The sequence below is a fragment of the Microtus oregoni genome, unplaced genomic scaffold, assembly GCF_018167655.1.
Source record: "Microtus oregoni isolate MIOR12 unplaced genomic scaffold, Mior012 000011F_ref0000422, whole genome shotgun sequence".
NCBI lineage: Eukaryota > Metazoa > Chordata > Mammalia > Rodentia > Cricetidae > Microtus > Microtus oregoni.
This window is the reverse complement of record NW_024543070.1, coordinates 28,791,142-28,818,072: the sequence shown is the minus strand read 5'-3', so window position 1 is coordinate 28,818,072 and position 26,931 is coordinate 28,791,142. Positions and strand designations below refer to the sequence as shown.

The following is a 26,931-nucleotide window of genomic DNA, read 5'->3' as shown; positions in this document are numbered from 1 at the left end:
AGCAGCACAGCTGCAGTAGGAGCAGCACAGCTCAGCTGCAGTAGGAGCAGCACAGCTGCAGTAGGAGCAGCACAGCACAGCTGCAGTTAAGAGCAGCACAGCTCAGCTGCAGTGGGAGCAGCACAGCTGCAGTAGGAGCAGCACAGCTCAGCTGCAGTAGGAGCAGCACAGCTCAGCTGCAGTGGGAGCAGCACAGCACAGGTATGGCTTGCTGGATCAGAAAGGTCATTTAGCCCCAAGGAAGATGATTTTCTCATCCTGGCAGGCGCTCTGTTACACATAACCCTTTGCATTAGGGAAAAGAAATGATGGTTCCAACGTCTCCCAACAAGCCCTAAGTAGGAGGTGGGGTATTACTCACTTGTTTCTGGTTCTATTTAGAATGTAGCTAATAATACTTTGAACACTCCTCCATCTTTAGGCACTGGTTCTTTTTGTTTGTTTATTTTAAATTTAGGGACAGCTGGGCTGGGCATGGCTCAGTAGGTAAAGTACATGAGGACCTGAGTTGGGAAGTTCAGCAACCACGTGAGAAGCGGGCATGGCGATCCTCACCTGAAATCCTAGTGCTAGCAGGGCACAGAAGCAGATGCCTGGAGTTCAGCAGCCAGTGAGCTGAATCCAGGAGTCCCAGACTCAGAGAACCTGTCTCCAAAACAAGGTGGAGAGAGATTGTGGAGGCCACACTGGTGGACCTCCTGGTCCCCACATATATATGCACATGCACGTGTAACCACACGCACAGGTACACACCTTCCCCTCCAAAGCTAGAAAAAACTGGGATCAAACTATAGAGCATTGTTCTTTAAAATGTCCTTTGAAGGGGGCTGGAGAGATGACTGAGAGATTAAGAGCACTGGCCACTCTTCCAGAGGCCCTGAGTTCAATTCCCAGCAACCACATGGTGGTAGCTAACAACCATCCATAATGAGATTTGGTACCCTCTTCTGGCCTGCAAGCAAATATGCAGGAAGAACACTGTATATGTAATAAATATTTTTTTAAAAAATATCCTTTAAAATCAAGAGTTCAGAAATGAGTAATATATAAATGAACTAATTGGCTGGCATATTTTAATCTAGATTATAGCATAAAGGAATGTCTTTTTTTCTGCTGCTGTGATAAAATAAACAACCTTTCTTTTTTTAAGACAGGTTTAGTCCTGACTGTCCTGGAACTCGCTCTGTAGACCAGGCTGGCCTTGAGTTCACAGAGATCCACCTGCCACTGCCTCCCAAGTGCTAGGATTAAAGGTGCAAAATAAATAACCTTTTAAAAAAAGCAACTTAATGGAGGGAGGAATGACTTATTTTTGGCTTAGCTCCAGAGGGATGGAGTCTATCATGGGGACTGGGATGGGGGACATGGAAGGAAGTGGGGGGGGGTGTCATGACAGAAGTTGGGGGCTGGGTGGTCACACTGCATCTGCACTGGGGAAGCAGTAAGCAAACAGGAAGTGGGGTTCACTTCTCCAGCAGGGTTGTACCTCCTACAGGTTCACACTCCCCCAAAGCACCACCAGCTAGGGATCATATGTTCAAGCATGAGTGCAGGGGGACATTTCCCATTTAAACTGCAACCATTGGACATTCTAACTTCAGGTGTGTCTGCACACATGTATGAGCATGCACACCCATGTGCACATGGAGGCCAGAGCACTAGGTGTTCGGATCTCTAACACTGCATTGTTCCTTTGAGACAAGAGTCTCTCTTACAGAACTTGTGTTTTGGCTAGGCTGGTGGCCAGCAGAACCCAGTAACCTTGCTCTCTCCGGCCCTTCCACCACTGGGGGTACACGAGAGTACACTGCCATGTCTAGCTTTTCATATGTGTGCTAGGGCTGGGGACTCCGTTCCTCCTGCTGTGTAGTAAGGGCTCCTACCCACAGATCCAAGTCTCTAGCCCTCAGACATCTTAACTTTAAGGAAACAAAGGGGAGTTTTGTTTTGAGACAGGGTCTTACTATGTACTCCTGGTTAGCCCCGTGTTTACAGAATCCACCTGCCTCTGCCTCCCAAGTGCTGAGATTAATGGCCTGTGCCACTATGCCGGCTGGAAGTTTTTAATGGGCTTAGTTTTAACTTAGCGAGATGAACAAGTTCTGAAGACAGTGTGAACAGACTCAGTACTCCACGCTGAGTAACACGGTAAGATGAAAGAAAGCATGACGCCTGACGTTGAGCTGACACTTTTATTTTCTTAAGAAACATCTAGACAGTGCTATAGACAACCCTAGTGAATGTACAGTACCATACATAAAAGGACGGATGCTCACAGTGACATTTTAAAGCACTGGAAGAGAGCGAAGTGCTTTCTGAATCCAAGAGGTCAAAATAAATTCAGAATGGGTTATAACGTCCTTATATGGATTAAGGTTTTAATACTTGCTGTTTGGGAACCTAGACAAAACACCCAATCACGTAACTGTGAGTGTGTCATCCCTCAGTGAAAACCAAGTCTTCTGGTGACACACACTTGTTAACTCATTTAGCCTGTCTCCATACACAGATTTAAAATCCTAGTTTCTGTCAACTGACACATTGCTTGGATTAAGGAATAGACTTCTCTATTATACAAATACACAACCAAATTAAGTCTATCAAAGTGCTCACTGTTTTTTACAGGAACATTAACAATCTGACAGATGTTCAGAGTGTACTCTGCACTAAATATGTCCCTTTACACATCTAAAATCCCCCCTCTACAGTATAGTCACTGTTGTGACTTTTCTAAGCAATGGACACCTCCCCAGCCCTTCAGTTCTCTGCTTTCCTATTTCCTGGCTATATTCAGTCCAGCGTTGGCATCTGTGGCTCTGTGCCCATCCTGTCGCACCACTGGCAGGTCTGCAGGGGTCTAACTCCAGCAGGCAACTAATGCTAAAGTTGTACAAAAGAGTATTAAAGACACTTTCTAAGATATACAGAACATGTCATGCCAAAACATACAATAAACTGGTAATACTGGTGGATCGCACATAGAATTTACACTTCCAAAATAGAATAACTTAAATATTAAAACGTACCTTTATATTACCCAATGTAACTGACTTTATAAGCATAACAAATGGCAAAATTTGATACAAAAAAACCCACAAAATCCACTAGTTTTAAATGCTGTGTATCACAGCATGTGAACATCTCGATCATCTACTCCAACTACAGACAGCAATGCTTCTTCAAGCTACTCGAGGGTTCAGAACCTAATTAGAAATTGATACGAAACACAATTTTATGTTCAAATATGGAAATGAGCAACATAATCCCGAAACCCAGAAGGATCCCAGCATTCTGTAGGAAGAAATACCCCCAACGGCTGCATCCATGATCGCTAGCATCGTTGTGGAGCATCTCAGGCACCTGAAAGAGGCAAACATAACAGTTCAGCTTTCCCAAGTAATCTGTAGGTCGGTGTTGCTCAGAGCTGGGTGAAATAGGGGTCGCCCCTAGAACTCAACTGTTCCATGCACACAGAGTCTCTTGTCCTAGTGGCTGACTAGTTAGTTCAGTAACTACTGTGGAATTCTGAGCGGGTAAACATTCACCCCACTGTTAAGTGAAAAGTGATGCTGACTTCCCCGCTTCAGGTACTGCTGCACAGCTAAGGTTCAATTCTAGGATGTTTTTGTTTGTTTTTCCCCAAGACAGTTTCTCTGTGTAGCCCTGGCTGTCCCGGAATTCACTCTGTAGACCAGGCTGGCCTCGAACTCAGAAATCCACCTGCCTCTGCCTCCCAAGTGCTGGGATTAAAGGCATGTGTCATCACTGACTTAAGGTTTAAGGCTAATGCAGAGAGGGGAGCTCTTGCACTACTTGAAACACAAGTTTAGCAACGAAATTTCTTCTTATGCAAACTTGGTGACAAAAGAATTTTATTTTGCCAATAAGGAAATGTTATATACAGCCTGTGGACAACATTGGTTTGGGCTGGGTTTACTTCAAATTTATAGACAATTCAGAGCCTAATTCTACTTTTTTTAAAAGATTTATTTATTTATCATGTATACAACATTCCTTCCACGTATGCTCGCATGCCAAAAGAGGGCACCAGATCTCATTACAGATGGTTGTGAGCCACAATGTGGTTGCTGGGAATTGAACTAAGTACTTTTGGAAGAGCAGTCAGTGCTCTTAACCTCTGAGCCATCTCTCCACCCCCCTCCCCCTTTTTTAGATGTATTTATTTTATGTTTATGGTACTATCTGCATGTACACCTTTATGCCAGAAGAGGGTAGCAGATCCCACCATAGATGGTTGTGAGCCACTATATACTTGCTGGGAATTGAACTCAGGACCTCTGGAAGAGCTGCCAATGCTCTTAACCACTGAGCCATCTCTCAAGCCCCCCAATTCTATTTTAAAAAGGTAAAACAAAGCTGGGCAGTGGTGGCGCACATCTTTAATCCCAGTACTTGGGAGGCAAAGGCAGGCGGATCTCTGTGAGTTCGAGGCCAGCCTGGTCTACAAGACCTAATTCCAGGACAGGCTCCAAAGCTACAGAAAAACACTGCTGTGAAAAACCAAAAAAAAAAAAAAAAAGTAAAACAAGGGGATGAGTTTTCGCGTGTTTGGGGATCCAAGATCCCTCTGCACCACTGGAATCTAACACCATTTTTGCAATGAAATTTTTTAATTAAAAAAAAAAAGATTTATTTTTATTTATGTATATGTGGGTTTGTGCTTGTACACTGCCTGCAGAGGCCGGAAGAGGGGGTCAGTTCCCCTGGAGCTGACCTGTAGGATGTGGGTACCCAACCCCAGTCCTCTGGGAAGAATAGCAGCTCAGCCATCCCTCCAGACCCTGCAATAATTTTTACAGAACACAATCCTGTTTTACTTAGTCAGTGCCCTCTGACTTCTGGAAACTCACCATGTCAACCAGAGCGACGTACATGAACAAGCCAGCGGTGAGCGCAAATACCCACATAGACACATTTTCCGCATAGTGCCCGATGAATATCCCTGTTGCCATCCCAAGATACGCCAGCATGGCCGACAGGGCGTTATAGAGCACAGCCTGCTTGACGGTCATGCCGGCCTTGAGCAAAACAGCAAAGTCACCTGTACCAGAAAACAAAAATGAGGGCAAAGTTATTGAAAATCATTTTAACACACATCTGAGATTTCTCAGATTACATAAAAAAATTTGATTTTTCTCCAGGGGAATAAAAAGAAAGAAAATACCCAGGGCTAGAACAGAATTAGTGAGTGTAGTCACCTCAACAGTTCTACAAACTAAACAATTATTTTATCCCACATCTTCTGAAGGCTTCTTCTATGTCAGGGATGACGAACAAGTCTACTGCTGTGTTCTTGTACTGTCTTCAAGGGAGCTGACCCTGGAGGTGCAGGCAGGAGCAGCAGGAGTCCAGTTATCCCCAGCTTAAGGCTAACTTGGGCTACATGAGACCCAATCTCAAAAACACTAAAACAAACAACAATAAGAAAACAACTGGCAATAGAGAGGAGGGCAGTGTAGAACTCACACGGTTGGCAACTGATAAAGGAAACACCTAACTAAGAGCGCCTGGAGATAGAAATGGCTAAGAAACTTCACAGGGCAGGACTGAGAGAGGGGAATGAGGGGGAGACAGGCTTACATAAGCATGTGCTGGGTATGGGAGGCCTTCTGAAGGGCTGGAGACACGGCAGGAACAAAAGTGAAAATAGTGTCAGTGTTTGTGAGTGAACATACGCCCGTCCATGAGACATACCCGGACACGAACTGGAATCCACACAAGGGAGGAAGTTCTCAAATTGTAGTACAACTCAAGTACAACTTATCAACTCCTCTCCTTCAGCTCTAAGACATCGCATCGTCTGTGTGTTTGTGTGTGTGTGTTTGTGTATGTGTGCATGCGTGCATGCAGGCGCTCGAGCACCTGCATAGGGACTCAAGGTCAGAAGAGAGGGCCAGCTTTCCTGTCTCTATCAGTTTCTACTTTATTCCGTGGAGGCAGTCTCTCATTGAACCTTGAGCCAGGTTGGCGGTCAGTGAGCCCCAGCCCCAGTAAGCCTCCTGTCTCCATGCTCCACTAGGTTACAGAAACACACCGCTTGCTGGGTCTGAGCTCAGGTCCTCATGCTTGCCAGCCAGTGCTCTGACCCACTGACCCATCAATCAAGAGCCTGTTTTTAGGTATTGGGACTAAATACCTAGGCTGTCACGCATTCTAGGTAAGTGTTCTACCGAGAGTTACCTACCACAAAAGCTGACTTTCTTAGCTTAAGAAGTGTTCCTCTATGTGCTGTAGTTCACTTTTGGGGGTAGTGATGCTGGTGGTGGGAGACGGTCATGTAGCCCAGGCTGGCCTCAAACCATATGGCTGAGGATGACCTCGAACTCCTGATCCTGCTGCCTTTACCTCCCCAGTGCTGGGATGAGTCAAGCATACACAATCACTCATGTTCCCAGTGTGCCAGCACAGAAAGAGACTTGGTAAAGGAAGAAGGGGCCCAGGTACCACTGAACAAACCCTCGCAGGCATGGTGTACTCGTAGGGTCCAAAATCCAGCTGGAAAGAAATGTGTGTCCAGTGAGAAAGAAAGGCAGTCAGATGAGCAGACAGCGGGAAGGCTCAGGTTAGGAGGACGTCAGCTCCAGCGCTCTGCTCGACAGCCGAGCCACTGTGAGCAGGAGGACGTCAGCTCCAGCGCTCTGCACCCGAGCACTGAGAGCAGGAGGACGTCAGCTCCAATGTGCTACAGCTGAGCCACTGAGAGAAGCACAGCTCATCCTCACAGCCAAGGCAGTTCACAGGCTTCTCTTACCTAGTTCATGAGGCAGTTCATGACAGAACACAGCAACAGAGGTGCTTAGCCCACTGGACAGGCCCTCAGTGAAAGCGGCACCTGTGTAAGTAAAGTCAAGAATAGCTGGGCTGGGCATTTTGAAATCTTGCAGCGTATAAAAATAATGGAAAAACAATGGTGCTAAATTTTGGCTGTGCATAAACACCATCTTCCTAGCTCAACCTCTATATTCTTACTAAAATAAAACAGCTACAAGCTGAGCGTGGTGGCACATATCTTTAATTGTAGGACTCAGAGGAAGAGGCATGAGGATCTCTGTGAGTTTGAAGCCAGCCTGGTCTACACTGGGACCTCCAAGTCAGCCAGAGCTGAGAGAGACCCTGCATTATTATATAAACATGTATTTATTTTGTGTGCGACTATGCCACTTGTGAGGTCTGAGGACAACTTGTGGGAAAGGAGCTCTCCTTTCCTCACATGGATGCTGGGGATGGCACTCAGGTGGCAGGTTTGGCAGCAAATGCTTTTACCTCTGTGCCATCTCACTGGCCCCAACCTCTATCTTCTAAGAATCTCACAGCACATCTCACTGGGCCTAGATTTCCCTGGGAAGCACAGCATATGTGATGGGGAAGCAGAGGTTCAATTGTCCAGCAACGAACAGGTATCTACAAACTGGAGAAGGGAATGCTCTCATAGAAAACACTGGTCTGAGCATATAAACTAGATTAGAGGAAAGCCCTCTTCAGCCAGAGTGCACAAGCTCTTCACCGGCCTCAGAGGAGTTTATGCGGTCACTAGACTTGTGCATATGCATCCTTTTTCTCTTCCATAAGGAGACCTAAGACACAGCCCCTCCCCTTCAAAAAGCTAATTCTTCCTGCTGACCGGTTACCTACCAGCTGTGCATGGCCTAATTCCCAGTAGAACTCTCAATTACGGTACAAGGATTTAACTTTGTCCTTTCCTTTGTCCAAGTAAATTCCTTCATCACGGAAAAGACCCAACCTCAGAGGGGACATGCATATACACAAGATGCCTCCCACACACTTCATGTTTAAAGGATAAAACACTGTTTTGTGTTTGTGATGCAAGGGCTGGGACCAGGGCTCATGCACACTGTGTAACTGCTCCAGCACCACTGAGCTAGAGCCCCAGCTAAGAGCAACCATTGGTAAGGACAACTTAGGCCATAGGTGAGGTACAGATCCTAGACTGTCTTGTAGCACACTTTACTAAATACTTCATTGTCAAAGAGTAAACCAAAAAACTTTTTGATAATTTTGGAAGTCAACATCCTCACCTAAACTAACCTATTTTAAACTTGAATGAACATTTAATGAGCTATTTCCAGGCCAACCAGCAAGGACCAGCAATGCAGCAGCATACCAATTGCAAGGCCGTCACTGAAATTGTGCAGCCCGTCGCCCATGATCACCATCCAGGCCAATGTGGCAATGCCGGCATCCTTCAGCTCCTCTCGCGAGTAGCGCTGGCTGTGGCTGTGGGGATGGTGGTTCTGGTGGTGGTGGTGGTGTAGAATATGATGGTAGTCGTGATGGTGGTGAATGAGGTCATCTGACTGGCCCAGTGTATCATGGAAGTGTGAATGGCACTTGTTCTTGCAGCCCCTGGGCACGTACTCATTGTAGACTTCTTGTGGGTGTGCGTGGGCTATCATAACCTCTTCTTCTTCCAACATTGTTGGCTGCTGGGAATCAAAGGGGGAGGGCTCCTGGGAGTCTGCTTGTAGATAGCTTTCAGGTCCTAGGGATAAACACAAAGAACGTTGGGGGCTTTGTTGATGTTCCACTGATGGCTGATCATCATCTCAGGGCCCTGTAGCCCTCAGACCTTCAGGATAACGCAACAGAGCTCTGTTGATGAGGAACGCCAACAGACTTGACGGAATTCTTCAAAGGAAACATACCACATGTTAAGAAGGGGTTTCAGTGCATAGTTCTAGCAAGAAAGCATCTGAGGGGGGCTACCCTCACAGCGAGATTGAGATCCTATTTCATAAAAGGGTTTATTATTAAGTTTAATTTTTAATTACACTTATTTCTTTATTTTAGCTTGCATGGGGGTTGGCACATGGCCATGGCATGTGTGTGGAGGTTGGAAGACAACTGTCTGGAGTTGTCTTTCATCAAGTGTGTCACAGACTGAGGACTGAACTCGATGACCACACTTGACATCAGCACCTTGTCAGCTAAGCCGTCCATCTCACTGGCCCTACTTCCTCTTGGTTCCTCTTTCTATCTCATTTTTCCTATTAGTATATTAATGACTTTTTTGTTTTGTTTTTCCAGAGAGGGTTTATCTGTGTAACAGATTTGGCTGTCCTGAAACTGGCTTTGTAGATCAGGCTGACCTCAAATTCACAGATATCTGACTGTCTCTGCCTTCTGAGTACTGGGATTAATGGGCGTGCATCACCACTGCCTGGCTTAATGCTTATTTTTAATTACAGGTAAAATTTCAAAACTGTAAATGCATGTTGATTTACAACTGGTTAGAGTATGCTTGTTCTCAAAATGGTAAAAAGCTACTGCTTTTTTTTGTCCATTTATTCACTTTCTCTGACTTTTCTGTCCAATTATGCATCTGTTATGATTACGACTAAAGAGAATGGATAATATTATCACAAATTAGAAACTGAAAATAAAAATTAAAAATCTCTGTCAAATTATCCACAGCCCATTTGAAACTTAGTCCACTTCAGATGGGCTCTGCTCTGCTCTTCCTTTGTGTCAGTGAGTCAGGATTTGCAACTGTCATAAACTGAAAGGCGAGAGAGAAGGGGATCTCATCTTAACTCATCCAAGCTCTAAAGTCAAGACATAAAACACAGAATTTCAGCTTCTAAAATTATCTGCAGTGCCTGAACACAGTCCTCTGGGTAAGAGAAAGGGATGTGTATTGTGGACATTTTCATTCCATTCCGTTTTTTTTTTCCTTTGAGACGTGGCTTTGAACTCACAGAAATCCAGCTGCCTCTGCCTCCCGAGTGTTGGGATTAAAGGTGTGCGCCACCCAGTTTTTGTTTTTTTTTAAAATGTGCATTAGTGTTTTGGTACTGGGCTTCAGGTCCCCTGGAACTGGAGTTACAGATAGTTGTGAGCTGCCATGTAGGTGCTGGGAGTTGAGCCCGGGTCCTCTAGAAGAGCAGACACTGAGCTGAACCACTTAACCACCGAACCATTGCTCCAGCCAATCCTCTCCAACACATTTTTAAACTCCTTCTTGCAGTTCCTATATGATTTTGAAGCTGGTAATATTAAAGTTTTCAATCCCAACAAAGTCATTCTGCAGACCAGCAGCCATGGGGCAGGCGCAGCTCTCAGCTCTCCTGGAAGGAAAGGTCCCTTTCCTAGCCATCTAGGGCAGAGGATTCATGGGGGAGTGGCCAAGGCTTTGGAAGAGAAGGGTCCAGTTTCACCAACAGCCAGGCACAGAAGTTATTTTTTTTCCTTTGGTTGTTTGAGAAGAGGCTCCCTGTGGCCCAGGATAGCCTTGAATTAACTATTAAGTAGTTGAGGATGATCTTGAACTCCTGATGCCTGTCAACACTTCTCAAGTGCTGGGATTATAGGCTTGCATAAATTCTTTTTTGTTGTTGTTTTTATTTTTTGAGACTGGGTTTTTCTGTGTAGCCCTGGTTGTCCTGGAACTCTCTCCGTTGACCAAGATGGCCTTGAGCTCAAAGATGCACTTCCTGAGTGTACCGCCACAGCTGCCACCACCACCTGGCTTTACGTGGCGCTGGGAATGGAACCCAGGGCTTCATGAATGCTAGGCAGGAACTACCAATGCAGCTACATCCTCCCCCTGAGTAAAAGGCTTCAAACATCAGTACTCCACAACTGCCCTCCTGATTATCCCTTAATATCTTCTGCTTCCTTGTATTTGAAAAGATGAGTTTTTCTTTTCATTTTAAAAAAAAATCATATGCTGCTGGAAGGTGGTGGCGCACACCTCTAATTCCGGCAGCTGGGAGGCAGAGGCAGGCGGGTCTCTGTGAGTTCAAGATGGAATGGATTGAGTTCCAACACAGTCAGGGCTGTTACACAGAGAAAGCCTGTCTTGCAAAAACCAAAATTAACAACAAACAAAAGAAAGTATAGATCTATCAGCTGGCTTCCTATTTATTACGTGACAAAATTCAAGGAAAACAACAAAATAACCTTAATAACTTTATCATCATTACCAAGAAACATTTATTGGCTGGGCTTGGTGGCTCTTGCCTTCAGTCCACACTGATTATCCGCTTGGACAAAGGAAAGGAAACCAACAGTAAGGCTACTTTTCCTCTTGTACACTGTTACCAATTTGTGGGGAGCATCCCTGACCTTCTTTCTGATCCTATGATTACAAATGTCACTGGATTCCAATCAGAACACTGAAGACGGACCAGTTCCAGAGAAGAGCCAACGTGTTGCAGTTGCTCTTTTGAGAAAAAGAGCATGCTGGAAAATTCAGGGTGACCTAAAAAGCTTACCCGCAAGATCAGTGTTTTCTTTCCTCTTAGTCAGTGGCTATCTGTTGAGCTCCTATCCTGTGGTAAGTATTCTGTGGTTAAGTATTCTGGATTGTTTATTTGTCTTAGAGTTCTGCTATGTAGCCCAGGGTGGTCCCATACTCCTAATCCTCCAGTCTCAAACACCTAAATGCTGGGATTATTGCCATTTCGGCTGTTCTGGCGGCCTTACGGAGATACAGGGAAACATTAGGACACATCTACCTTTAAGAAGTTAGTTGAGCCGGGCGATGGTGGCGCACGCCTTTAATCCCAGCACTCGGGAGGCAGAGGTAGGCGGATCTCTGTTAGTTCGAGACCAGCCTGGTCTACAGAGCTAGTTACAGGACAGGCTCCAAAGCCACAGAGAAACCCTGTCTCGAAAAACCAAAAAAAAAAAAAAAGAAGTTAGTTGACTCTAGTGATACAAGTATACATTTGTGAAAATCCCTAAAACTATGGAGCCCCCTTAAAAAAAAAAAAAACTGTGACTCATTTTAAATGAGTAGAAGGAAAGACTAGACGTCTCTTTCATCAACCAAGAAGAAGTTCACTTGTCTGTCTGTAAGAAGGGTACTTCCCTTTCCAAAGACTCATGACACATTTAGATATCCTGGAACCCAACGTGATGCTAAGCAGCCCTCACCACGGTCTCATACGGCCTCATTTCAGTTCAGTTCTTACTTCAGAAGGGAGAGGGCGCCAGCACCGTGTGGTGTCACCGTGTTCACACTAAGCCCCTGGAGGCATAGTGTGGGGGGCACACAACTGAGGCTTGGAACTAAGACCCCCCAAGGTTGATGGTCCCTCACAGCAGGAGGCACTGGAGGGGTGTTGGCCTCTTGCCTGAGATTCTGGCCAGCTGTATGGAATGTCTGCACATCGCCTTAGGATCTCTGGAAGGGGTAGAGTATATGGAGAGTGGAGTGTTAACTGAAGGGAGACTCCATCTATGCAGCCACAGGGAACTGTCAGCCACACTGGGTGAGATTTTTGGGTGGCAGGGCTACTTTGGGGCCACCCATGTTCCCATAAGTCGAATACGCCCATTTATTCCCCAAGTTAGGCTCTGGTAAACCCAAACTTGGGTTTGTCATTGGCACCGTCTTCGGCATTTGTTTCTATTTCCCCAGGGAAAGAATTCATAAAACAGACCTTCACACATGGCCCCCCCAGCAGTGACTGCCTGTGGCAGTTCCGGAGGACTCAAGGAGAAGCGTGAAGGAAGGCCTTCGACACACTGCTCACCTGAGCTCAGTTCTGTATCTCAGAACAAATAACCAGGGTTTCTGTTAGTCTGAGGTCACCTGAGCTATCCTCAGGAGACTACCCTGCTTCATCCTGAAAAGCACTCATGGCCTGGGCTACCTCAGTCTTGAGTACAGTGTGTGGTGGAGAGGTCCCTGAGAACTCGCTGCAGCAGTGAAGAGGGGAGAGGAGGAAATGACACACGCAGCCGGAAGACTTACGTTCACCGGAGTCCACCTTCTCCTCATTTGTGGAGAGCTGAGACTCGTATTTCGACAGCTGCTTCTTAATCTCCACATCTTCATCGCTTTCAGGTTTCTTTTGGTTCTGAAACAGGAAGAGCAATGTTCTGAAACATCTGCTCTGCATATGTGGACAGCTCTCAATACAGCTAGGGCTCAGCGCTAGAGAACTTGCCTAACACAGGTGGGACCCTGGCTCCCACCAATCAAGAGCCAGGGAAGCAAAAGGCAGAGAAAGCAACAGCACTGGCACACCTCCAGGAAACAAAAGCCTTCCAAGAACAGGGCCTTAAATTTGCTTGTTTAGCATCCAGTATAAACTTCTGGCTGTAAAAACTTTTAAAAAGGCAAAAAAGTCTGAGTAGAGAGAAAAACCACCGTTAATCTTCCTGTGTGGCCTGCACCAGCCACTGTAGTGTGGGCTCACACAGTCAGTGTTAGAAACGCACCCTCCTGGGGCACAGGAGGACTCAAGATGACGCACAATGTGGACGTTAATGCTAACCAGATCCTGGTGATTCATCCATATGTTAAACCAACAAACTTGACCTGTGTTATGCATTTAGGGATAGTCACAACCACTTCCTTCTGGCGTGGTAACCTCTGGGCATTGAAACCTACATTTTTCATATTTTGTTATGCAGATTGAAGTACTTTTCCTTAATAAAACACCTTTAACATTAAAAATTTAGTTTTCATTTATATGTCTGTGTGCATGTGTGGAGAGAAGTCAGGTAAGGGCACTGGAGCTAGAGGTGGGGTCTGAGACCCAAACTCCCGTCATCTACAAGAGCAACAAGTGCTCTAACCACTGGGCGACGTCCCTAGACCGGGTGTTTTCTCAAGTATTTATGGTTTAGCCTTGAAATTATCAGTGGGCTTTTTCAAAAACCTCGATCCTTTCTTGTACATTTTGTGTGGTAATGGGGGTGGAACCCAGGTCCTCATGCATGCTAGAGCTAGACAAGTACTACCTCTGAGCTAGTTCATCAGAGTTCTCTCTCTCTCTCTCTGACAGGTTTCCATATGAGCTAAGGCTGGCACTCAGATTGGGTGTGGGCCACAGGAGCTGGCTACTACTGAGCTAGGCTCCCTGTGTGGGTCTGAGCAACGTTTATTTTGCAGAGTTCTCACTGAACAATCAAGCCTGTGCGTTAGCTATTTATTTATGTTGAAGACAGTATTCTTAATTACAGAAATTATCAAATGAATTTTATTATTTGCATTACATTTAAATGAGCAAGACAGACCTAGTCACTACTATCCTGCAGCTGCTCCCCAAAGGACAGGAGCTTTAAGGCAGATGATGAATATGCAATTCTTTGCTTACAATCATTTGATAAACACTGATACATTTGAAAACCACAGGGTACTATCAGAATGCATAACAACAAGACCTGAAAAGTTTCAGGATGGGCTCTTCAAAATGCAGCAGTTCAACCAATATGTAAGGGCGAGCAGGACTTTGGAGTGAAGGACGGTGAGGCAGTGTTCTAGGTAGTTTTTGAAATAGAGGGAGGGCCCCCAAACAGCAACGATCTGGCTCTTTTCTGGAACTAAATGACATTCATGATAATACGAGAGGGCTCTCTCTGGAAGGTGGCTGGTTTAGAGTGCACGCTTCAGTAACTGCAGGAGGCCAGGTAGCACAGAGCATGCTGGGAGTGGCCTCTGTCTACAGGGCAATGGGAAGTCCGTGGAGGATTCTGAGCAGAGGTGTAGAGCACAGCCTGTTCTGTGTAAATACAGCAGGTGGGAGAAACGGAAACTGTGGGCAGGCTGGGTGGGAAGAGGAGACAACTTAGGCCTGGACAAGAAGGACAGCAAAAACAGCTGGGGAAAGAGAAAGACTGCGGACATATTGAATAAAGCTGGGTCTGGATGGGGAGGTGGGTGCTACGATGCTGTGCTTCTCAGAGCTTTCACCAGCCGCAAGGACATGCGAGGTCGAACTGTGGTAAAGGTCTAACTATACAGAGTGAGCATGAGCAGCAAGTCTCGATGAAATGCAGATTTCCCACAGACATGATGCCAGGTGATTGACTACATCTGACTCCAGGACACAGCTTTGACTCCTCAGGGAAAACACACTCTTGCTTCCGACACTCAGCACACAGTCAAGTATTTTTATTTTATTTATCCTTATGAGGGGGGAAAATAAATTAAGTAATACTAAGACCTGAATACCCAACATTTTCTTTTTTTTTTTTTTATATTTTATTTATTTATTTATTTATTTTTGGTTTTTCGAGACAGGGTTTCTCTGTGGTTTTGGAGCCTGTCCTGGAACTAGCTCTGTAGACCAGGCTGGTCTCGAACTCACAGAGATCCGCCTGCCTCTGCCTCCCAAGTGCTGGGATTAAAGGCATGCGCCACCATCGCCCGGCTATTTATTTATTTATTATGTATACAGTGTTCTGTCTGTGTGTATGCCTGCAGGCCAGAAGAGGGCACCACCAGACCCCTCACAACCATTATGGATGGTTGTGAGCCACCATGTGGTTGCTGGGAATTGAACTCAGGACCTTTGGAAGAGCAGGCAATGCTCTTAACCACTGAGCCATCTCTCCAGCCCCCTACCCAACATTTTCTATGATGGAATAAGGACAGGTAATGTTTGCAAAACTTGGTGAGGACTATCTGGAGTACCTTCTGTTGTTTCCTCCGTTCCACTAGCATTCGTCATCACCAACTACACGCCAGACTCAAGGTGGGCAGAGAGAAGCGCACAGGACACAGGCATCCCAGATCTTCACGTTTGTATTTTACTGGATGTCTTAACACAGAGATAGATAACTCAACCTCCCTGTGGCAGAGATCCTCAGCAATATGAACATCACATTGCTGTTGCACTTAAAGATACTGGCACAGCACATGGCTCATATCTAGCTCACTAGTGACCTGCTCCAGTTGGGAAGGAAACGGATGTATTTTCTTTCTTTCTTTTTTTTTTTCTTTTTTTTTTTTTTTTCGAGACAGGGTTTCTCTGTGGCTTTGGAGCCTGTCCTGGAACTAGCTCTGTAGACCAGGCTGGTCTCGAACTCACAGAGATCCGCTTGCCTCTGCCTCCCGAGTGCTGGGATTAAAGGCGTGCGCCACCATCGCCCGGCCGGATGTATTTTCCATAGTAGCCTATCCTTTAGAATCTTGTTATAGAGTGCCAGGATAAAGGGCAGTTAGAAAACATTTGGGTACAAATTGGAAACTAGGGCTGATGGGCTAGCAAAGTGGATAAGAGGCACCTGCTCCCAAGCTTGATGACCTGCACTCTACCCCGGGACCTACATGGGTGTAAGTCATCCTCTTGCCTCCACATGTGTGTCATGGCATGCACATGCCCTCCCCCACATAAATGCAATTTTAAAAATTGAAACTAATTAAAATAAAGATATAAACAAATCAGGGTGTTTTGAAAAAGAAATTCACAGCCAAAGATGGTGTCACACACCTTTAAAGCCAGCCTCTGGGGAGCAGAGGCAGGCAGAACTCCTCTGAGTTCAAGGTCAGATTGGTTTACGGAGGGAGTAGACAGCCAAGGGCTACACAGAGAAATCCTGTCTCAATAAATAAATAAAATAATAAAAATTAACCAAAACCCCATAAGACAAATTCTAAGTATCCCGTAAGTGAAAAGTAAACAAGTATTTTTACTTTTACTATTTCTAATTATGTGCGTGGGGGGTTATATGCACATGAATGCAGGTCCTGTGGAGGCCAAAAGATGGCATTGGATTCGCTGGAGCTGGAGCTACAGGTGCTGGAAGCTGCCCTACATGGACGCTGGACAACACACTTGGGCTTTCCCTAAGACAGCCTACACTCTTAATGTGCTCTCTAACGCCACGATCTCATATATATAAACATATATTGGCTTTTCCAGACAGTTTCTCTGTGTATCCCTGGCTGTCCTTGATCTCAGAGATCTACCTGCCTCCACTTCCCAAGCGGTAGGATTAAAGGCATGCACCACCACTGCCTGGCCCCATGACCATATTTTTAAAGCTAAGAATAATTCAAAAGGATATAAAGAAACAGAGCACTCTCTCCTCTCTCTCTCTCTCTCTCTCTCTCTCTCAATCTCCTTCCCCTTCCCCTCCATAACACATTAAATAAACTTTATACCAAAAAAAAAAAAAAAAAAAAAAAAAGAAACAGAGCATGTCTTTTAACCAGTCTAACTGCAGCAATGGAAACAGCCACAGGGAACATAATTCCAGTCATTAAAATGAAGTGGTTGAGCTGGAAAATTGGCTCGGAGGTTAAAAGCATGTGTTACCTTTGCAGAGGAACTGGGTTCAACTCCCAACACCCACATGGTGGCTCACAACCACCTGTAGCTCCAGTCCCAGGGAATCTGATGCCTTCTTCTGATTTCTACAGCCACCAAGAACACATATGGCACACATACATACATGCAGGCAAAGTATTCACACATACAAAATAATAAAATCTTTTTTAAAATTCAATAAAAAAGAAAAGAATGACGAAACTATTCTTTCATTTGTTCTGTCTTTTGAGACAGGGTGTCACATAGCCCAGGCTGGCCTCAAACTTGATATGAAAATGAGGATGACCCTGAGATTTTAATCCTTCTGCCCCCACCTTGTAGGTGCTGTGATTATGAGCATGTGACATCATGCCCAGCTCAGAAGAAGCTATTTCTGTTTACTTCTTCCTGCAAACGTCAGTCCATTAAACAGAGGGTTCATATTTGTAATATATGATTTTTTAAAAATCTGCTATTTTTATTACTCTTTTCCCCCCCTGAAACAGGGTTTCTCTGTGTAAGGGCCCTAGCTGTCCTGGAACTAGCTCCATAGACCAGGGTGGTCTTGAACTCACAGAGACCTGCCTGCCTCTGACTCCTGAGTGCTGGGATTAAAGGAGTGCATCACCAGCTGAAAATCTCTTTTTAAAGCAAGAGTCGGGGCTGGAGAGATGGCTCAGCAGTTAAGAGCATTGCCTGCTCTTCCAAAGGTCCTGAGTTCAATTCCCAGCAACCACATGGTGGCTCACAATCATCTGTAATGGGATCTGGTGCCCTCTTCTGGCTTGCAGGCATACACACTGACGGAATATTGTGTACATAATAAATAAATAAATATTTTTAAAAAAATAAAGCAAGAGTCTCACTATATAGTCCAGAATGTCATGAAATTCAATTATGTAGTTCAGGTTGGCATTAAACTCAAGACACTCCACCCTCCAACACCTGAGCATGTGGATCACAGATGTATGTTGCCCTGCCCTTCCCAGCTCAGCATAGGAAGGTTTCGAGTGTAAGATCCCTAAGGGTAAACAGGATGGAGGCGGCAGCACTTCTGTTCACAGAGCGCGAGTTTCCCACAGTGGGCCTGATGCGCAGTCAGGGCCAGCTACACTTAATTTTCAGACTTTTCCATGCCAGCTCTGCTGGTTGTATAATTGCACAACTTAATTACATGTTGCTCAAACTCTGAAATGACAGTGAGAATAGGAACTTCTGTGAAAACAGAAGCTGAATGCATTTTAAAAAGATTCAAAGGTAAGTTCCCACAAAGAGTCTAATTAATGTAAAGTGTCCACGGTTTAAAATACAATACTTTCAAAATCTAACGTGTATGTTCAGAATAGCTCTTTAAGTATATAACCTCTTGCTCAATCTTAGAGAAAACGAAGTTGGATATTGTAGATGAGCTACGGCACAGGTATAAAAAAAAAAAAAAAAGACATGAGACTCACGTGACCTAAAGAAGTTCTGACTCAGTTGACGAGCTCTCGTCTGGTCTGCTGGGATCACATCAGCGCCAGGCTTGCTGTACTCATCACTGTGAGAGCTCCCCTGCCAGCCTTCTGACTGGGCTGCCTGATCACATCAGATTAGGGGCAGAACACCTTATGACTGAAAGTATCATTATCGGAAACAACCTCTACTTGACTTTGGGATAATTTATGATCCAGTTTGCAAAGGCTACACTTGTAAGTCATGTATCCTTTGAAACACAACAGAACCACAGCTAGAGTGCAATTAATTTAAAACCAAAGACCATTTAATCACAGCGTCCCACATACTGACAATATATCCATAACACCAGGCCTCTGCTTTGGGTTCGGTCACATACATACACACCTTTAGCCTTTTCCTTCTTATTCCCCAAGAGATACAAGGAATAAAGAAGAACAGAAACTCAGGGTTGGGCTAGGAGATGGCTCAGTCGGTAAACTGATTGCTACGCAACCACAAGGACCTGAGTTTAGATAATCAGAACCCCAAAACTGCATGTGATGGTGTGTGCCTGTTATCCTAACGCTGAGGAGACAGAGACACGAGGCTCCCAGCTTCCTAGCCTAGTAGGCAAGCTCCAGGCTTGGCAGAGACCTGTCTCAAATAATAAGGTGGAGAGAGAGCGAGGAAGACACTGATGTTAACCTCTGGGCTCTATTCTAACACATGTGCTCAGAAGGCGGGCAGGCCAGCTGCTCCCTCCAGGTTATCAAGACACAGAGCTTCTATCCGAACACCTGTGCGAACAAAAGCATCCCATCCTTAAGGGTACTGAAAGCCTCTCACACAAAGACCACAGATTCTGGGCAGGCTAGGCTACCGACAGCCAGGATGCCACTCTAAGCGCGTGCCTGATGTACAGCGAGCCTTCAGTACCTGCAGCCTTACCTTCTTTTTCTTATCTTTAAACTGCTTGATCAGTGTGAGGACGTGCTCCACAAGAAACATGAAATACAAGCCTCCTAGAGCGGTCAGACCTTTCCACGTGGAATCAAAATAGGTGCTTTCTTCCATGTTCTCAGCCGACAGGTGACTGAACAGCGGGCCTCTTTTCCTCTCCATCGCTGGCTCTTCGTGGCTATGGCTGTGGTGGTGACTCGCATGAGACTGAAGTGAAATAACACAGTTCATATGTCAGAAGAACCGCCAAATATGAAATCATTAAGCAATTAATGGAACACTTTTGAGTTGAGGAGACACTAAAAAATAAAGAGGATGAAGAGCGCTAGCTACTCGGAGCTTCGTGGACGCTACCTGCTACGCACTTAACAGAGTGGGTCTGTGTGCAATAAAGGCAGAGACATTCCAAAGTGACCATCATAACTTAGAATTTTCTCAATGTCTGATGTGTTACCATGGCCCAATTAACAAAGACTTCATATCATGCAGTATCTATTACTTACAGGTACCACTTATAGGTTCACACAGGTTCATCAGATCAGCCCTGTGAGAAGCCTAGTCAGGATGGAGGGGTGAGCCCCGCACATATCTGAGAACCTGGGCACTGCATCTGCCGCCTGTGGCAGAGTAGAGCAGTAACTAGCTGATGCTACTTATGATAGGAAACCAATTGGGTGTGCAGCATCCTAATCAGAGCCACGGGGTCTCTGCTATGCACTTCCAGAGTTGGTATGCCTAAACACCTGCCACTTGGTAGTCAGAGAGACAGCCACTCGGAACAACTTTCATTTTGAATCCAATATGAGATTGCCAGTGTTCTTTGAAGGAGTAACTTTCCCTTTCTACCAAACTGAAAATCTCTGTCAATTTTTCTTTTTTCAGGGCTGTGATTGAAGCCAGGGCTTGCTTTATTTCAGGCAGGTGCTCTACCACTAAGGCACATTCTCAGCCTATAAATGAAAAAAGTGACCTCCACGTATTTCCTGCTTGTGAATTATCCCAAATACTTAATTAAAGGTAAAGTCACTTTATCAGGCCTGTATGTTGAAAAATTCATGCCAGGTGGTAGTGGTACATGTCTTTAATCCCTGTACTTGGATCTCTGAGATCAAGGTCAGCCTTGTCTAGTGATCGAGTTCCAGTACATTCAGGAATACACAGAGATAAACCCTGTCTGGACCACCTCCACCCCCCACGGCCCCCAAAATTCATTCAGGTCAAGGAGTATCAATCTTCAAACACACAAATCCAACCCTGAGGAAGACCTCTCAGTTTTGTGGCCGTGAGAATGGGCACACACTTTAATCTGTGGCAACAACAGGAAGCAAGCGGCTCCCCCTGTGGCAGGAGTCCCAGTGCTTCAGATCCGAGCAGGATTTCTCTCCTTTAATTAGTGAGTTCAAAAAGCTTAGCCTGATTTGGCAGTCTCTATCAGACAGAAACAAAAACCAGCCAAACAAAAGTCTCACCACCATGTACTAAAATCTTGCATAAGTTACCAAATACACTTTAAGACCAACTTTTCAAAACAAAAATTCTAACTTCTGAAAATACCAACACAGCGAGTCCAAGTGCAAACCCAGCGCTTGTACTTTTAATGTGTGAGGCTAAAACGCGGCAGGGGACGGACACATCACAGAACTTACATGTGGGAGAAGATGTAACAGAGCGTCTCCACTCAGAGTCCCAACCGCCAGCGCCACGAGGAAGCTCAGCAGGAACTTGAAAAACACCCGGTTCATGAGTGGCACCAAGATGACCCCCAGCAGAGACAGGAAACTGATGATGGAAATGGCTATGAAGCCACCAAGCCAGGCTGGCAAACCAATCAGAACAGAAGGAAGTCATGTGATTTGTAAACTGAGGTTTCCTACCAGGGCATTAAACAGCAGGTGAGCACAAAGCAGCTGCATTCAGGCATCCCCACTGTAATCTTGCTGCAGGCCCTGACAGAGAACCTTACACACAAATAAAGATACTTCAAGATAGGGAAGGTAAACCTAGTGGAAATTTTTTTTTTTTTTTTTTTTTGATACAGGATCTTACTATGTGGCCTTGGCTGGCCTGGAATTCATAGAGCTCCACCTGCCTCTGCCTCCAGAGTGCTGGGATTACAAGTGTGTCCTACCATGCTTGGCATTAGTGGAAAAACCTTTAAATGGGGATTAAAGGAAAAGAAAAAGTTACAAGGATGAACTCTGCCTTACTTGGGAACCAAGTGGGACTTTCATTGCTAGAACAGCTAAGCTATGAAACAGGAGAGGGAGGCAAAGTGGGAACTCACTAATTTCCTCAGCAAACAAAACATTCGTTTCTTCCTCAGTATAATACTGTTCCTCCCCGTTCCCTTCCCTTCCTTACTTTGTAGTCTCTATGTAGACCATGGTGGCTTTGAATGCATGATCCCCCTTTCTCAGCTTCTTCAATACTGAGATTACAGCTGTTAGCATACGAGGCTTTATTTGTTTAAAAACACACTTTTATTTTGTGAATTTGTTTGGGCTTTACATATGTCTGTATGTGTGTATGCTTTACGTATGTCTGTGTACCACACGCTTGCAGGAGCCTTCACAAGTCTGAAGAGGGCACTGGATTCCCTGGAACTGGAGTTACAGATGGGTGTGAGCCACCAGGTGGGTACTAGGAACTGAACCAGGTCCTCTGCAAGAGAAGTCAGTGCTCGTAACCACTGAGCCATCCCCACCGCCGTGTCTTTTTAAAGGAGCCAAATGTACTTTTAAAATTTATATTCAGAACATTCAGGGCACAGAACAACTAAGATTTTGTATCTAGAGCTACAGTGAAAAATAGTCTTGAATATAAAGAGAAGTACAAGTAAGTAGATCTACTAAAAACTGTTCTTATGTCACAAAAGTAGATTTACCTATTTGTAAAGAATAGGTCTTTTGAGGGATTTCCGCCTTCTTCTCACTTGCTGTATGAATCAGACAGGACCGAGCATCAATTTGGTTGATGATGGCCGGGCAGAGATAGTTAAACTCTGTTGCATTCAACATAACATGGATGTTCATGCCATGGGATGTCAGCAGCTTTGTTGCATTGAAACACTGAAGGACAAGACAGTAAAAAAGTCATAGAAAGAAATTCCCACTAGGAGACTCCAAAATGTAGTCTGACTCATCACCCTGAAGCTCTACTAAAGCTACTTTGTTGATAAAATTAATGCAAGTTAAAATCCGCTTTGCTTTCAGCACTTTGGAATTTGCCTCCAGTAGCCTGAAGAAGATACTATGTCACAATTATGTGTGTCATTCTCCCCTGACCACATCACAAGTCACCAAGGGAGCAAACCTCCTGTGGAAGAGCTTGGGGATGAGTGGAGATTCACAAGCCTGTTAACTCATTGTATACAGCTATTAAGGAAACGAGCTTTAATTTCGAAATGGGGTTCATTACAGATTGAGAAATAGGTTCGGAGACTAACGCTCTCCGCTCTCCGACTTGGCCCAAACACGCCCAAGACATGTTGCTCCTCCTGCTATGACACCCCTTGCAAAAACTCAGCTCAGTTCTGTGTACGTGCCTGGCAGAGTGATTCTCCGCAATGAGAGATTTTTAAATTATACAGATGACTCTTTCAGAGGGCAATGCTGGTTAATAAAGCAAACCTGTCCCAGCAGGCAGATGCATTCAACAGTTTAATTGGATGACGAGCTTAGTTTGAAGAGAAACTCCTCTATGCAATTTAGCACCCCCCCCCCCAAAAAAGCTTATCTGGTTATAGTATCTGTTGCTCATCTTCTACAAAGATATTTCAGACTCACAAGGAACTCTTCACCAACACTACTCAGAACAACTTCATTACCAGTGCTGCTATGGCCCATTCCTATGGTTACCCCAAACTTCGGTCATGTACTGGCTTGAATGAAGCACCTACATTCCGGTCATTAGAGACTGACAACTAATGCTCCCCCCACCCCATACTCATTTAGCCAAAGTAAATTATGTAGCACAGGAAGAGTTTATTCTAGAAAAGTCACATAACCTGGGAACTGCACTACCTGACATCCCCCGTCAACTTGCTCTAACTTCAATCCCTCCACAAGCCACTGTTGGGAGACACACAGGTGCATTTGTGTTTGCAGCACTGTAACCTTGCCTTTCCCTAAAACACGGAGTCTAAGTCCTGCTTCCTCAGATCCCCCGCTGTCTATATATTAATATTAACTTTCTCCACAACTAACCTTGGCATCTTTTTATAGTTATAATAAACTCATTCTCCTGGATAGCCAGTCCTCAAGCACGTTCACAACATTCTGCACACTGTGAGCCCAGCTGAGAAGAAAAGCTCCCCCTTTCATAACTGTTTTATTTTATTTCACACTCATCCCTGGAGGGGACAAACAGGTGCATTAAATATTGTACAGCATTTATCTTACCTCCTGAATATTGTCATTTGTGTTCCGTGAATACATAAAGCTCTTTCTGGGCTCACTCCCAGACTCGTTGCTTTTCCTACTAGCTAGCCGGCCCAGTCGGCCCACTCGGCTCTTCTCTGTGATGCTGGGTGGGGTAGAAGGGTTTACATCTTTGGGGCGTTTGCCACGTTTCGGAGTCTCTACAGTCTCTAGGAAGTGAGTTCCTTCAGAGACAGAGTTGTACACGGCTGAGGTTACTTCGCTTGTGCTCACACCCTCTTTGGCGTTCCTTCTACCATTCACACGTTCTGGTGGGTGAGAGCCTTTCCCCTGGTTGGTTCTAGTTTTACCTGAATTATCAGAGTCATGATCTGGGCAAAAGGCTTTCCGATTGTTTTTACCACCAGCAGCGTGACTGCGGCGGGAATGGCGCTCATGGTCAGCGTGGTGCTCGTGGTCGACGTGGTGCTCGTGGTCAGCGTGGTGCTCGTGGTCGGCGTGGTGTTCGTGGTCAGTGTGATGCTCGTGGTCAGCGTGGTGCTCATGGTCGGCGTGGTGCTCGTGGTCGGCATGGTGCTCATGCTCATGATGTATGTGGACTCTTTTAATCTTATCTATGCCTATATTCTGAAGCAATTTTCTGAACCCTTCAACTGACAAGGAGTCATTCTCTCCATAGCGGTAGAAAAGCTGTTGCAGATAATGTCGCTGCATGGTAACCGCCAGGTCCACATTAATGCCAGACTCCCAATTTAAATTAATTTTCTCAGTGGTCTGAGAGAGAGCAACTGTTGATTGTAGATCATGAAGGGGATTCGTGACCCAAAGGGAGAAGGTCAGAACCATGATTACAGATAAATTCCTGGCCATTGCACCTTCCTAGAAAAGATAAGGGGAAAAATTCTTTACCACACTTCTAAAACAATTTAAGAAACTTCATGCTAAAAACTGATGCCAAATTACACCGTCAACGTTCACACGGCACTGTTTGTTCTGACCAGGAAAGGACGAGGTCGTGTGGAGACACAGAGAACCAGGAGCCTGAGTCTCCCCCTGCAGGCCCACACACCTGGAGCAAAGGCAGGACAGTCATATGAAAAGAGACAATAATTAGTTCTGCAAAAGCAGCAGCAGGAGGAAAAGATCCACGTGCTCACAGACATGTCTCCACTTCTCACTAAGCTGAGGACTACAGCTCAAAACCAAACCTAAGGGCTTCTACCACCATAAATAGAAAAGGCAAAAAGTTGGAAAAACTAGAGCTAACAGCCTCAACTGACACTTGGGAATTTTTAAAAATGGTTTCATTTTCTTTGGACACACATTCATGCTCTTTATTTCCATCCTACATGATTTTACCAAGTTGTGTCAATCGAGTTATTTTCTATCCATCTTCAGATTGGAGCACACACACACACACACACACACGCACATGCACACACACACACAAAGCGATCTCCGCACCCCGACTCAGCAATGAATCAGACCTGATTTCACATCAGTGCATTGAGATTTCCCAAGTCTTCTGAACGACTGCATAATAATAGTTCTTTGAAAAAGTGACTTAAGCTTAGTGAAAACACACTACATTGTTCTTCGGTTGCTACACATTAGCTAGAGAATGTTTTATCACATAATGTTGGGATTCAAGGCCTCTGCCTGAAGGAGGAGTCCCCATCCCTTTCCAAGTGGAAGTGGAGCTTGAAAAGCAGAGTTCAGTTAAGCAGAAGCAGTACAGTAGAGTCAGATCTTTGGATGGATGTTAAACCTATGTCTCTAGCAAATGACTCTGAGGGATTTTGAGCTATAGAGGGCAACAGACTACCATTTTTCTGCCTGTTCCTTGGCAGGTTCTCATGACCTCATCTGAAAAGCCGGTAATATCTATGTGCAAGAAAGAACACACAGTGGAAGTGCTTGTTAAACTCCCCTGTTGCCCAAGTGCTGATTATCATACCAGACACCCAGGTAAATGGAGGCGCATACAAGCAGATAGAACCAGACTCCAGCAAACAATCGTCAGGGCCTCGCATTTTGAGAATTCCCGTGATAGGCAAAGACGACCCGAGAAGAAATCATTCCCAAGGGGAGAGGCGCATCACTAGATGGGTGGGGCAGACCTGGCCTTGAGCCAGAGGAAGATGCTGAGGGCCCGCAGCCCGGTCCCCGGATCTCCTTTTAGGCCAAGTCTGAGAGAGAGAGAGAGAGAGAGAGAGAGAGAGAGAGAGAGAGAGAGAGAAAGAAACAAGCCACAAGAGGCTTTGAAAAAAGGGACAGTGGAGAAAAAGGAAAAGCGCACAAAGCTTGCTTGGGAGGGTTCCTGTAAGGAAACACGTTAGTAGCTTCTTTGAATGCAAGCGAAAAGTTAACACAGAAAGTCCCTAGTTTTGGGTCCCCAAGCCCACATGGGGACCCCAAGTTGGGAGGGGCAGCTATCCAGGGCGAATGGGGTTCGAGGTGGGGCCCTCGCAGCATCCACTCTCCGTTGCCCCTCTTGGTCCCAGCAGCCCTTCTCTGCGGACCCGGGCCTGCGGGGCTCCTTTCTGCCGTCCCGCTGCAGTCGTGAGGAACTCACCTCTCCCGGTGTCCCGCCGCCGGGTCCCGTGCGCAGGTTCCCCGAGGGCGGTCCAAGGGGGCTGGAAACCGGCTCGGCTCCGGTCTCCGAGAAGCCTTTACAGGGCACGGAGCAGCGGCGGAATCATGAGCCCGTCCACCCCTCGGCCCCAGGTTGCCGCGCCTCCTCCAAGCAGGACAATCGGTAATTACCGCCGCCGCCCGCTGCTAGCACCGTGGCGCACGCGCAGTGCAACTCCGGAGCCGGTCTGCAAAGACCGATCCGCTTTTCCGCGTGTTCTCAGACGCCACGGGCTCGTCGCGATGGAGGGGTGGGCGCGGGTCCTTTCCTCGAGCCCTTCCTCTCCACAGCCAGGACCGCGGCCCAGCCGGGTCCGCTGTGGACAGCTGAGTTGGATGGAACCGCCCCCGACCACGAGCTCCTCCGAGAGGGCCCCGCGTCCAGCGCTCGGGCCTGGCTCGCGCAAGAAGAAGTGGTCGGAAAGATGCGCGAGGCGAGCAGAGGCTACGGGGTAGAACCACGCCAGCAGGCGGGGGCGTGGCCGGGAGGC

General features: G+C 45.9%; 1 protein-coding gene across 2 annotated transcripts; it reads right to left on the bottom strand.

The window, feature by feature from the left end:
- Positions 1-2,187: 2,187 nt before the first annotated feature.
- On the bottom strand, positions 2,188-26,898 carry LOC121453705 (zinc transporter ZIP6). Of its 2 annotated transcripts, XM_041660638.1 has the most exons (10): positions 26,382-26,898; positions 23,828-24,685; positions 22,312-22,495; positions 21,074-21,243; positions 19,416-19,634; positions 12,743-12,848; positions 8,144-8,521; positions 6,773-6,853; positions 4,872-5,062; positions 2,188-3,360 (listed from the first exon to the last, which is right to left on the bottom strand). In XM_041660638.1, exons 2-10 carry the CDS (start codon positions 24,674-24,676, stop codon positions 3,208-3,210), a joined length of 2,331 nt encoding a protein of 776 aa, XP_041516572.1. In that variant the 5' UTR covers positions 24,677-24,685; positions 26,382-26,898; the 3' UTR covers positions 2,188-3,207. The 2 variants fall into 2 exon arrangements, with proteins under 2 accessions (XP_041516572.1, XP_041516573.1); XM_041660639.1 differs by lacking the exon at positions 6,773-6,853.
- Positions 26,899-26,931: the final 33 nt, after the last annotated feature.